At 33.4% G+C, this 12,829-nt stretch overlaps 2 protein-coding genes and 1 non-coding gene across 3 annotated transcripts; 1 reads left to right on the top strand and 2 right to left on the bottom strand.

The window, feature by feature from the left end:
* Nucleotides 1-2,276: 2,276 nt before the first annotated feature.
* Nucleotides 2,277-2,349, bottom strand: TRNAR-UCU. The gene has a single exon. It is a non-coding gene; the product is annotated as a tRNA-Arg (tRNA).
* Nucleotides 2,350-2,856: 507 nt separating this feature from the next.
* Nucleotides 2,857-5,692, bottom strand: LOC125223969 (fatty acyl-CoA reductase 2, chloroplastic-like). Its single transcript, XM_048127293.1, has 9 exons — nt 5,340-5,692; nt 5,126-5,226; nt 4,686-4,885; nt 4,504-4,604; nt 4,210-4,417; nt 3,954-4,115; nt 3,769-3,850; nt 3,307-3,671; nt 2,857-3,192 (listed from the first exon to the last, which is right to left on the bottom strand). The coding sequence occupies exons 1-9, from the start codon at nt 5,647-5,649 to the stop codon at nt 3,027-3,029; spliced, it is 1,695 nt and encodes a 564-aa protein (XP_047983250.1). The 5' UTR covers nt 5,650-5,692; the 3' UTR covers nt 2,857-3,026.
* A 3,721-nt stretch (nt 5,693-9,413) lies between these two features.
* Nucleotides 9,414-11,669, top strand: LOC125220646 (serine/threonine-protein phosphatase 7 long form homolog). Its single transcript, XM_048122799.1, has 4 exons — nt 9,414-10,270; nt 10,352-10,439; nt 10,517-10,939; nt 11,010-11,669. The coding sequence occupies exons 1-4, from the start codon at nt 9,414-9,416 to the stop codon at nt 11,667-11,669; spliced, it is 2,028 nt and encodes a 675-aa protein (XP_047978756.1).
* Nucleotides 11,670-12,829: the final 1,160 nt, after the last annotated feature.

Here is a 12,829-nt window from a genome sequence, read left to right as displayed (position 1 = left end):
TTAACATCCATTAAATGTAAAACATAACAACATTATGACAAAAATAATCTGTTTTATTTATTGGAAAATAAAATAAGAGTTTTACAGTATTCAATCACTCGAAACGTGATTTCTAGTATACAAACTCTAACAGTCTCTGATGCAACAGCCGCTGCCGCTGCTTCATAAGAGACACGTGATAGACTTTTTCAAGAGAGAGTGATCAGAAGAGTAAGTAACTGTGCCATCCATGCAATAATATTAATTATTTTTCTATAAATATTTGTATCTAACCAAAAAAGAATTTCATAGACGTAAAAAATCTGCGAGGATGTAATATTAGCCATGTGGCCTAATTTAAAGAAACCAAATTGTGAGGAGGCATTCATCTGAAACCTGAAACGTCAATGGAAGAAACATGGTTTTCCAATAGGAATTGAGGGGCCTATGTATCTATATTATGGGTTTGCCCTTTAATATGCAATATTTGAAATTTCCAGTGAGAGTAAGTACTAGTGATTATAGTTTTATAATTTTATAATTATAATTTTCTGTTGTTACTCAAATATTTTAATTTCTTTTTATTCAAGTGTCAATAATCCAGTTGGAATTCCCATATCGATGTTTGATGCGTTGACAAATATGGAAAAGGTTCTTGAAAATCTTAGGAGTGGGAATTCGGTCGGTTCGGTTCTGACCGAACCGATTAGTCGGTTAACCGACTCCCATTTTTTCCAAAACCCAGAACCGAAACCGAACCCTTTGTCGGTTCGGTTCCTCGAGGAACCAATCGGTTCAGTCTTCGGTTCTACCGAAGGAACCGAACTCAAGTGCAATATAATTACATTAAATAATAAGTCATGAAATCAAAAGGACAAAAACCATGATTCTATTCCATCATCAAAAACCAAAATTCAAACAAAGTCTACAAAAATAAGTCCAAAACCAATATAAACCAACATCATTCATAAAACTAATTTTTACTTTTATAAAACCTAAATAATAAAATTAAAAATATATATAAAAATTAAATATTTAGAAAATACCGGCTATTCGGTTCTAACCTTTTGGGTCTCGGTTAGAACCGGAACCGAGATTAACTTAAACTTAATAACCAGAACCGAACCTTAATCTTAATAATCGGTTTTCGGTTAACCGAGAACCGAAAATCGTTTCCCCAGGCCTAGAAAATCTGCATTTGTTCGGGAAGTTTATTGGAAGGAAACGTGCGAACATTACTATAAAACTAGAGACCCGCAAGATTCTCGGTGCAACAGTAATCAAAGAAGTGAAGGTCGAGTTTATTAAAATATCCAAAAAATGGTAAAGCTAACCTGGACTTGATGCCATGTAGAAGGTATGTAAGAGACGCCCGAAGAAAACACGAGATAGAACGCATTAAACTGATCATTCCTTCCGAAGAACAGATGGAGATAATGAAGACAACACATAAGTCTTCCAAAGAATAGATGAAAATACTGATGCAGACGCCCTGAGAAAGAAGAAGATGTTTAAGTAATAGTAATTGTTATCGTGTGTTGATTTTGATATACTATTAGTTTAGAATACTTAATATTGTTCAACGTACGTATTTTTCTTTTGATTAGGAGTATGAGATTTAAAATATTATTTCTTTTTCAGAATATATATTCAGTGGAATGAATAAAAAGGTCCCACCAAAAAGGCCATAAATCCAATTAACATGGGACTGTAATTAGAGTTTTTCGATAATCAATTCTGTGCGAAAACCCTACCAGCATCAATTGAACGCAATATCGTCGTCGTCATCGATAATCAATTGGAAAGATGGTATTTTTCGCTTATGTTTTTTTTTGGATGGAAAGAAGTTATATTTAGATTTTATTTATCCTATTTTAATAAAAATTAACTTAAATTTAAAAGGCGTACTTGATGTTATCATTCAAATAAAACTAAGTAAATTTTTAGTGGAAAGTATTAGTTTTTCTGAAAATTATATTTCAATTAATTTATGAAAATATATTCATAAACTGTGACAAAATTTTTTGTTCTAATAACAATCTTATCTTATTTTATAACAAAAGACAAAGTATAGGGTTAAGTTAGTGTGCTAATTAATGTATAATATTAACTAATAACTTTCGATTATGTGTATTAAAATTATCATATCAATACAACATATAAATTTAAATATCAATTAAAATATATTTTGGTTCTTAATCATGCACGTTAACATTATTATGTGTTCTTAGTAAAAATAATTAGATCCCACGAAATTCATTATTTTATGCATATCACAAAAACTTGAAAAAGCTAAGCACGCCCGGTGGGACTCGAACCCACAATCGCTTGATTAGAAGTCAAACGCCTTATCCATTAGGCCACGGGCGCTTATCGTTAAGATAGTATTTACTATAACATTATTAACAGTAGTTTACCAAAGTTGTCACTCCGTAGATATAATTTACAATGGTAATCTTCATCAATCGTCTCAAGTTGTTATATAATCGCTATAATATATTCTCAGCTAATTAAAACTTACTAGTTATTTAGTGTGTGTGTGTATGCAAACTAGGTTTTTAATTAATTTTAATTATGATACATGTAATAATAATAATAATAATAATAATAATAATAATCTTTTACAACAACATTAATAAATATAGCTTGTCAATGAGTACACAAATTTCTCGTATATTTACAAAATCATATATAGATCTAGAGATGTAGTTTGCTGAACTGAATACATTCTTTTAAAATATCGAGTTATCTTAAACTCATGTATTTTTAACGAGATCAGGCATTTAAAAAAAAAAACTATAAAACACCTCACTCAAAAATAAATAAAGAAACAGACAAAGCACCAAGACCAATTATCTCTTAAAATTAATTATTGAATAAGAGTAAATAGTAAATTAGTAATAATACATTAATATTTTATATATTATTACATCATATTAATACACAGACATTATATATACCAACACTTTAAAATACAAGGTACATTCATTGAGTGAGTATGGACACACTTCATGTGGTATGTCTAATCAATCATAAAGTCTCCTTAATTAGACAGAGAGTCTAGTGCCGTTGACCACATGTTTTCTCAAACCATGAATATGAATATCCACAAAATACTTGTTCCAGTCTATCTTTGTCGCATCCACTTCGTACACCTCTCTCTCCTCTTCCGACATCTCTTCCAATAAAGCCCTAGTATTACCGGTATGGAACCTGCGTGTGCACAAACACATTGTTATAAATGGCGCATCCAACAACAACACTAAAGGAATTAAACAAAACGACAAATTAATCTGTTCAACATGATTAATTAATATATTCTCATACCTAGCTTTGAAGAATCCTATGAACTCATACATCTTGCATAGTTGCTCTGCATAAGCAACTCTTGCCTTGTTTTGTTTCCGAACCTTCGCGTCCTCGCCAAGTACTGCATTTCGCTCGGATACTCGATCTCTCAAGTATTTGGACAAGTCACTAAACTGGTCGAACATCCTCATTTTCACTATATTTTCAGATTCAACTAAAGGGTATGCCCTAAAATGCTCGTATATATATTCGAACATTTCATTAAATCTTAGAGGGTTCACAAAGTCAGTTGCCACGTGGTACACATTAACTTCAGCCTTTCTCGGGATTCCATGCTTCGCAATAGCTGCAATCGTCGTGTTCGCCACATAGTCTACTGGAACCTAAATTCATACATTCGTAACAAACTTGTAAGATTTTTTCTATTCTTGAAAATTCAATTATGGACATATTTGCCCTTATATCATGATTTGTACTTACAATGTCTGTGTGCAGATCGGGATCAGCTAGATAAGCCGGAAGTTGTCCTTTCCCGTACGAAATTATTACCGGGTCATACATCCTGAAATCCATAATTTATACATGTAAGATTACTCAAGTCACAAATAATTATATGCATTTTCTTGTACTATAGTATTTGAATAAAAATAAAATAATTCATTTACCTATTTCCTTGGATCCATCCAGGAACTGGCGCCTTGTAGCAACTCTCCACGACCGACGGCCTCAGGATAAGCAGTGGGACATCTTGCCTGGTTTCGTTAAGGACCATTTCCCCCATCGCCTTCGTCATATGATACGCGTTGTACCATCCATAGTATGCAGCCCTGCAATCAGTGACGAACATTGAAAAAAAAAAATTACTTCATCAGCTACTTTAATATATTTATTTAATCACCACTTCACCAATTAAGTACGTACCGTTCTAGGCCAAGCCTCTTGAGCTCTTTCGTGGTATCGTGTTCCTTTGACGCGATGCACGCCTTCATGGCCAAGTTCATCTCATCCGTCAAATCTAAAGGAAACAAGGATGAAGAAATCTCATCGTTGTCGTCATGTTTTCTCCCATTTTCTCCCATGATCAAAGGTTTTTCGTAGATTATCCCTTCTCTTATTCCATTAACATAAGCTGCAATTAATTAATAAAATTTGTAAATAATTCCTCCTCATCCATATATATATAGAGTAGATTAATTATATTCGAAACATATTTACCAGTGGAAATATGCACAAAAAGCTTGAGATTCTTGCATTTCTTGGCGAACCTCATGAGGCGTAGAGGAGCATTCACGTTTATATCAAGTAGAAAATCGTACCTGTATATGAGAAATTAAAGATAAGTACTACATATATATTTGAATGAAAAGAAATTAATTAAATGTTTGTAACTAATTAACCTGTCATTTAATGTTGTGCTAGCTGCTGATTCTACTATCACATCCACTTCCTCCATGATTTTGTTTGCGGAGTTTATATCCATTCCAATATTTGGCTCACAAATATTTCCAACAATTGGTATCAACTTAGATTTTACATATTCTTCGTATGTGCTCCCATGTTTCTCTCGTAAACATACGAACAAATCCGAGTTCATAATCTGAAAAAAAAAAAAATCAGCATATTAGTACTACTCCACTAGTTATAAAATTTTGTCTGTAAATTTACCAAACAATTGATTTATTATGATTTTGCAACCAATCAAGATTCTGACGTTTATATAGGTTAATGCCTTAATTACATTCCTAGAGTACTATACTAAGTAATTTCATTTGCTCAATTAGGGTTTATTAAATACGTAAAAATAAAATTTTAGAGAAAAGAAAGCATATATATATACCTCTTTTGTTAGTCTTTCAACCGCAGCCTCCTTATCACCTGCCTTAACAAGTACGAAGATTTTTCCTAGGGATGTTGATCTCAGTAACTTTTCTATCAAAGCTGCAACAATTTTTTCAATTAAAAAAAAATTATATACAGTACTATTAACAAGAAAAAAATTAATTTGAAAAAAAAAAAAAAGAACATGGAAAAATTAGTAGTAATTAACATACTTTTTCCAAGAAGACCAGTTCCACCGGTAATGAAAATGTTCTTCCCCTCGAAGAAGCTATCGATCCCGATCCCGACGTCTGACTCCGTTGGCATCGGAGGCAGCTCGCCGCACTTCGTTGGCAGTTCGGATTCAAGAGGGTGGCGGGGAGCAGTGAAGTAGGGATAACCATTATGGCTGAAACTAATTTTCCCACTATTTCTTGATTTTGACTTACCAAAAAATAAATTTGGAAGTTTGCTTTTGTTGCTAAACTTTGTAGTGGTTAATTCCACCAAAGGGCTGAAAGAAACACTTTGTTTGAGAGACATTGTTTGCTTTTTGTGTGTACAAAAGGTTGATTATAGCTTTTGATTTGTTGGGAAATTATGCAAGAGGAGATCACCTTTTTATAGTCGATTACATGAACTGTGGAAAATAAATTAAAATATATAGATGAATTATTACTCAATTATAAAATACATGTTGAATGTGGATAGCATGCATTTTCAAATAATCAATTTTGTAATGCGATTAGCGAAGACAGTGAAGTGTGAAGAAGCACGCCATTTACATTTATATACATGTGACGACCCTACAAAGCTGAACATGTTTACTAATCATTAGCTAACAAAATTATTTTATAGGGTTGTTAGCATCATGTATTAAAATTAGGCTGAGCATGTTAATTACTTATTAGTGAACATAATTATTTATTAATTATTGAGTTGCTAGGATCTTATTTTAAAATTAGTCTTCGTCATGAAGAGCTGACTACGTACAACAAGTTTGAATATTTGAAGAAATTTCCCTAGAAGGATTCAAAGAAGACAAAAGAAATACAAGATTATGATGATAGATAAATTATACTCTCATGCACTATTCTGATTTAAATAGTTGTTTTGAATTGGTTTAAAAATTAGTGAATAGATATATAATTGGATGGAAGTATAATTGTTTATTAATTAAAATAAATAAATAAAAAGATTTTGAAATTATAGTTACCAAAATATCAAAATGCGATATTATCCACCGGCACAAAATTAAACGAAGATTAATAGAGTTGCATCAAAAATTTAGTTTGCAATATTATAATGTGGGAATAATGCATTGCAATTGAGTGTTTTGTTCGAATTATTATTCGAATAATACACATTGACAATAACGCCAAAGATGACTTTTTTATGCCAAATGACTAATAAATCTAGCGAGGCGACGTGACTACTTTCTTCTAATAATTTAATATAATTTCTATATTGTTAAGTCGTTCTCAATATAATAAATATTTCATTTTTTAAGACATTTATCATTATTCTTAAGATTAATAATAAATTTAATATATTGTACTCCAATTATATAAAAATTTGAAATTTATGTTAAACTTACTTTACAAACCATGAGCATATAATAATAATAATAATAATAATAATAATAATAATAATAATAATAATAATAATACTAATAATAATAATAATAATAATACTAATAATAATAATAATGTTAGTAACGTTCATATATAACAACATACAACGATATGGATATAGGCGAAGAAATAAAATGATGCAAATAAGACAACTTCAAAGTAATAAAGATGACGGGGTAGCACTTACGAAAAAAATATAATTAATTATAAGAATTGACTTTGCAAAGCAAGTGGCAAATATGACGTATGAGGCCTTATAAATGTTCCATGTTTCATTTTGTTATTCATTAACCGAAAATTACCAGGTTGCCCCTCTGTTTATTTTATTAACTGATTGCAATTTATCTACGTACATCAAAATATATTACATATAGACGCGTGGAAATAATACAAGTTGAATAACTAAGTTCATAATAAAGATACTTGCAAATATAGTATATTTAACCGACTACATTATAATATCTAGGGCTGGATTCTTTATACAATGTTTTTAAAAAAAAAGTAACAATTATTGAGTTTTTGGTCAAAATTTGTGTCTGTGTGCTTTGGATATGATTGATAAATGCAGACACAATTATTCACACTTTCACATTGAGAGTTGAATTTAGAGATGAAAGATGAGGTGTGCGAGTTAAATTTTAAGATTTTTCAAACAATTTTATTGGGTAATTCATAATTTGGTGAAATTGATAGAAAGAGCCAAAGAGGGGAATATTACAAAATATTAGTAAATATTAATTTCAGGACCGCGTACCCAATTTTTCGTGAAGAAGATGGCAAGTGGACCGAGTTCATCATTATTAATTATATAAATCATTTAATTTTCAATAAATTTCAGTTACAACACAACTTTTTATCATTAATTTTAGTTATAATCTCCTAAAAATTTTAAAATAAAAAAGTAGTACCACTAATTTAGTATGATTAAAGTAAAAGACGTAGTAGTAGGATTTTTTATTGTAGATATATGTCTAAAAAACTCCAATGTTCCACTAATTATATTAACAAATAAATCAGAAAGAAATCTAATTTACTGTAGTAGCACTAATACTTTACTTATTTTGGTAAAATCAGAAAGAAATCTCTCTCTTAAAACCTAAAATCAGCGCGGCTCTGCTTCGTAACTCTTGAGTTATTTCTGCAGATTAGCATATATTTTAATATTCTTTCTTACGCTTGTTTGTTTATAATTACATTACTTAATTATGAATTATATTTAATGCCTAAAATCGTGGATTATGTCATATTTTAAATTATGAAATATACTTATTTAATTGTAATCATCATCATAATAAATAACTTTACATGTATAATTATAGTAGGAATCAGATTTATTATATTATTTATTATTGTTGTTATTATGTCATCAATTAATAAATCATTTAGAAAATATTAAAGTAATTTTAAAATTTATATAAAAGAATAGAAATAGTACTACATAAACAGTTTGAGTAAAATTAGAAAGACACCGGTTCTTGATACATTATTTCGAAAGACACCAGTCGCAATTTTTTTTTACACGTGCATGGAAAATAAAATCGATGGAATTATAATTTTTTGCCAGCCCTTAAAAAAGTTGACTTTTTTTAGAAACACCCGGGTTTGACCACAATAAACCCATTTTCTAGGCTATTGGTAATAGTTTGGATAAATAATCGTGTGATTTGGGCCCTCATTTTTCAATGCCCAATTCATTTTTGCAAATTAAAGTTTAACGTGTTTTGGGCCCTCATTTTTCATGGCCCAATTCAATAGTTGTACATATATGGAGTAGTACTATAAAAGAAGGTAAATCTACTTATTTTGGGTAAAATCAGAATAAAACCTCTCACCCTCTCAAAAAACCTAAAATCGACGCCTCTTCTTAGTAAATTCGTGAAATTCGTGCCTTGGCTAAATTCTATAAATGGGCAATTCTACAAAAATGGTTCCACCAATAGGCTAGTTTTTTTTTATTTCTGTAAATAGGTGTTGCGCATTCTAAGAATGCGTATTTGAAATACGCATTCTTAGAATGCGTATTTCAAATACGCATTCTTAGAATGCGCAACAAAGCTAAATCGGCAGTCAACCCAGAAAAGTCAAAATTATGAAATACGCATTCTAAGAATGCGTTTCTAACTTGAATTAAATTGGGCAGAAGGCATTCCATAACGCATTCTTCGATTCTGCTGCCTCGTCGCCGCCGCCGCCGCTCCTCCCGTCGACCTGCCGCCGCCGCCGCCGCTCTCCCCCCCACGGTATGTATTACCTCAGCCTCTATCCTTGTTTCCCCTTTGGTTAGGGTTTGTGCAATCTTTTGTAATTGGTTTGTAATTGGTTTATTTTTTTGGAAGAATTGAAACAAGAATGTGTGCATTGTGAGATTAAGTTTGTAATTGTCTTTATTGTGCATTGTTAGTTGATGATGAAGCTTCGTTTTTAGTATATTTGAATTGATTCTTTAATTGAGATTTGAATGGCAAATAGAACAAGCTAACTCACTTCATACATGAAATTAATGGTGGAATTGGAAAGAGTAAAAAAAACAATCTTTGGGTTTCATTGTTTGAGTTGAGGAGGAAAAATTCCATTTCATAAAATTGTAGGTATTAAAATTTTGTGTTGGTTTTTTAAGCTAAACAAATATGTTACTGAGTAGTATGTATTTGTGCATGTTCAATTTTTTTAGCAATGGCATCATCATCAACTGGACCGTCCCCTTTGTATTGTGGTCCCGAAGACCCGAGCGTACTTTACTTGCAACCGCATCATATAACTGAAAGTATAATCTCTGGGAATGATACCGACACCTTTCAACCACGCAAATTGGATAATAACATTTTTCAAGCTCCAATGCATGACCGAGTGTTGGGGCATATAGAGCGGATGGGTTTTGGTGGCGTGTACCGTTGTGGAAAGCCAAAAATGTTGGACGCTTCACTTATTGGGGCATTAATTGAGAGGTGGCGTCCCGAGACACACACGTTTCACCTTCCAGTTGGTGAAGCTACAGTGACCCTTCAAGATGTCGAGATGCTTTGGGGTTTAAGGGTTGATGGTGAACCAGTTATCCTTACACAAGTGAACCACACGAGAGAGTACTGGGTGGATACGTGTTTGTCGCTTTTAGGTATAGAACCTAGTCAAGCTGAATTGAAGTTGGGGGGATTTAATGCCACTACACTGAAGGATGTTGTTAGACACCGTCTTGACGACGATCTACCCGAGTATTATTACATGCAGCATGCACGTATATTTGTGCTACTCCTACTAGGTTGTTTGATCCTCCCAGACACTTCGGGGAGAAAAATTCCCTTCCACCACATTCTATTACTAGATGACGAGAATCAGTGTTCACAACTTAGTTGGGGTGCAGCAGCGCTTGCCACTTTATATCACTACCTTTGTGAAGCTTCGTGTCAAAAGCAGAAAAATATCGGTGGCCCATTGGCCCTTCTACAGATGTGGGCTTGGGAGAGGATACCCAATATTCGACCCGAGATAGTTGATAGGGTTGAGTATGATGGTACGACACCATGTGGAATAATGTAAGTTACATCTTTATTCTATGTCATTAAGTTATCTATATCACGTGTTTATAATATTTTTAAATTTTTTGGAATTATTAGGTGGAGGGGGCGATTGAATGTGGGTAGAGCCCCGCAACATGTTCAAAGTTATTATAGGGAACAATTGGCTCATTTGCACGACAATCAGGTGTCACTTTTAAAATATTTCGTAATCTTCTTTGTTGAATATTTTTCTTTTTTTAACCCTTTAACCTTTTTTTTCAGTTTATTTGGGAGCCGTATTTGGATCGTCGTCCTCTACCAGAGGAGTGCACGCGTGGGATGGATGTTTGGGCGTGCACTAACTACCTCATTTGCTATCATATTGTGGAGCCGTATTTGGGTCATCGAGTTGCACGACAGTTTGGAAACCCCCAACATATTTTTCTTAATGAGACTCAATTCCACAATTATGAGAGATGGGAAAGTACAAGGCGAGGTAAGTCATCCGTAAACTGGCTAACTCATCATGCTTACTACGTTCAGTATTGGAGGAACCGGGGAGAAATAGAACAACAGGTGTATCCAGATGCCTCGAATACTGACTACATGAATTGGTTTCGGAAAATCACTGTGACTTACATTACTAGACCCGGCATCCATGGCCAGCCAGGCATCCATGAGACTGCCTCTACACATACGATGATGGTAATATTTATTTTTTTTTTGTCGTTTTTATAGTGCATTATCAGTAGAATAATGTCTTTTTTCTGTGCAGTTGGAGACGTTGGTCAATGTGTATCACTGCCTTAGCGGATCTGAGACGGCATATCATCAGGACATCCAACGTGCTCTAAACATGGTGTCGACTTGTATGACAGTATGTGGGGAGACTGAACGTCTTGATTTTGTGCCTACCCAGCGATCAGCGATTGACACTACAAGACCAATCATTCACAACGCTAGGCGCGAAGGACGGCCTGGTGTCCGTATTGGCGGTCCAGGGTATAGGCGGGATGTAGGTTTCTCGCAGATGGGCGGAGGATGCAGTGACCCACCGCGTGCTTCTTGGCATGCTGGATCAAGTTCACAGATGATGGGTGACGAATATTATTCTGAAGTTAACCTTGATGAATATTTTGGAGTAAGATTACAAACACAGGAGGAGGTTGAGGCTGAGGAGGATGATGATGCTGAGGAGGATGAAGCTGAAGTGAATGATGATGCTGAGGACAATGAGGCACGTGAGACAGCTTGGCGCGAGTCACGCACAAAGGCTCGTCATGAGTCTGGGGCGGCTTCTGGGCCAGCTTCTAGTTCTTCACTCTCCACACGAGGATTGACACGGAATATAACAAGATTCTTTACTAGGAGAACATCCTCGCGTACATCCAAAGGGGTAGCTGCCATCAAGTTTACACCAAGTACTTACAAGTAGTTTGTGGTTGTTTGTTAGATGCAAACATTTGTGATATTCAACTTAACTACATTTTATGTAATTTTTAATCCATTCTTCCATAGTAAATAAAGTCTAGTTAAAAACCAACAACATCAAATAGTAGTAAATAAAGTCCAACTAAATCAAAATAGTAGTAAATAAAGTCCAAAAAACTAAATCAAAATAGTAGTAAATAAAGTCCAACTAAATCAAAATAGTAGTAAATAAAGTCCAACTAAATCAAAATAGTAGTAAATAATGTCTAGTTAAAAACTAAATCAAAATAGTAGTAAATAAAGTCCAACTAAATCAAAATAGTAGTAAATAAAGTCCAACTAAATCAAAATAGTAGTAAATAATGTCTAGTTAAAAACTAAATCAAAATAGTAGTAAATAAAGTCCAACTAAATCAAAATAGTAGTAAATAATGTCTAGTTAAAAACTAAATCAAAATAGTAGTAAATAAAGTCCAACTAAATCAAAATAGTAGTAAATAAAGTCCAACTAAATCAAAATAAGTAAATAAAGTCAGTAGTAAATAAAGTCCAACTAAATCAAAATAGTAGTAAATAATGTCTAGTTAAAAACCAACAACATCAAATAGTAGTAAATAATGTCTAGTTACAAACCAAATCAAAATAGTAGTAAATAAAGTCCAACTAAATCAAAATAGTAGTAAATAAAGTCCAACTAAATCACACAGTGCTCCCCGTTGTGCAGTTACGCCTGTCATGCCCTACTTGTCTACAGATCTTGCAACTCCTCTGTCGCCTGGGTTGATCAGGTTCATTTTCGTCCATCTGGTTCTGTATTCTTGCTTTTCTATACCGACCGCGAGAACGAGGAACAAATTGCCCCACTGAACACTCCAATGTCCATGGTGGTATCTCCCAGTAGTCCTGGTGCCTAAGTGAACGAAAACCAAAAGAATACTGTTTCACCCAATTTGACTTCAAATAGTTCTTACTCACAAGGCGTAGAATGTTATCTCCTCGATCTCTAGCAACTGCCGCAGCGTGAGAACAAGGCAACCTCCACATCTGCCATTTCCCACAACTACACCTTCTTCTCAAATACTTGACCTCATAAGAGTTTCCACCCTTCCCTTTGGATCGTGCTTCCGATAAGACATCATACCTGCCCTCCAGAGTGTTGACTCG

Source organism: Salvia hispanica, chromosome 4 (assembly GCF_023119035.1).
Source record: "Salvia hispanica cultivar TCC Black 2014 chromosome 4, UniMelb_Shisp_WGS_1.0, whole genome shotgun sequence".
In the NCBI taxonomy this organism is placed as follows: domain Eukaryota; kingdom Viridiplantae; phylum Streptophyta; class Magnoliopsida; order Lamiales; family Lamiaceae; genus Salvia; species Salvia hispanica.
Note: the sequence above shows the minus strand (reverse complement) of the source record. Positions and strands in the feature narration are given on the sequence as shown.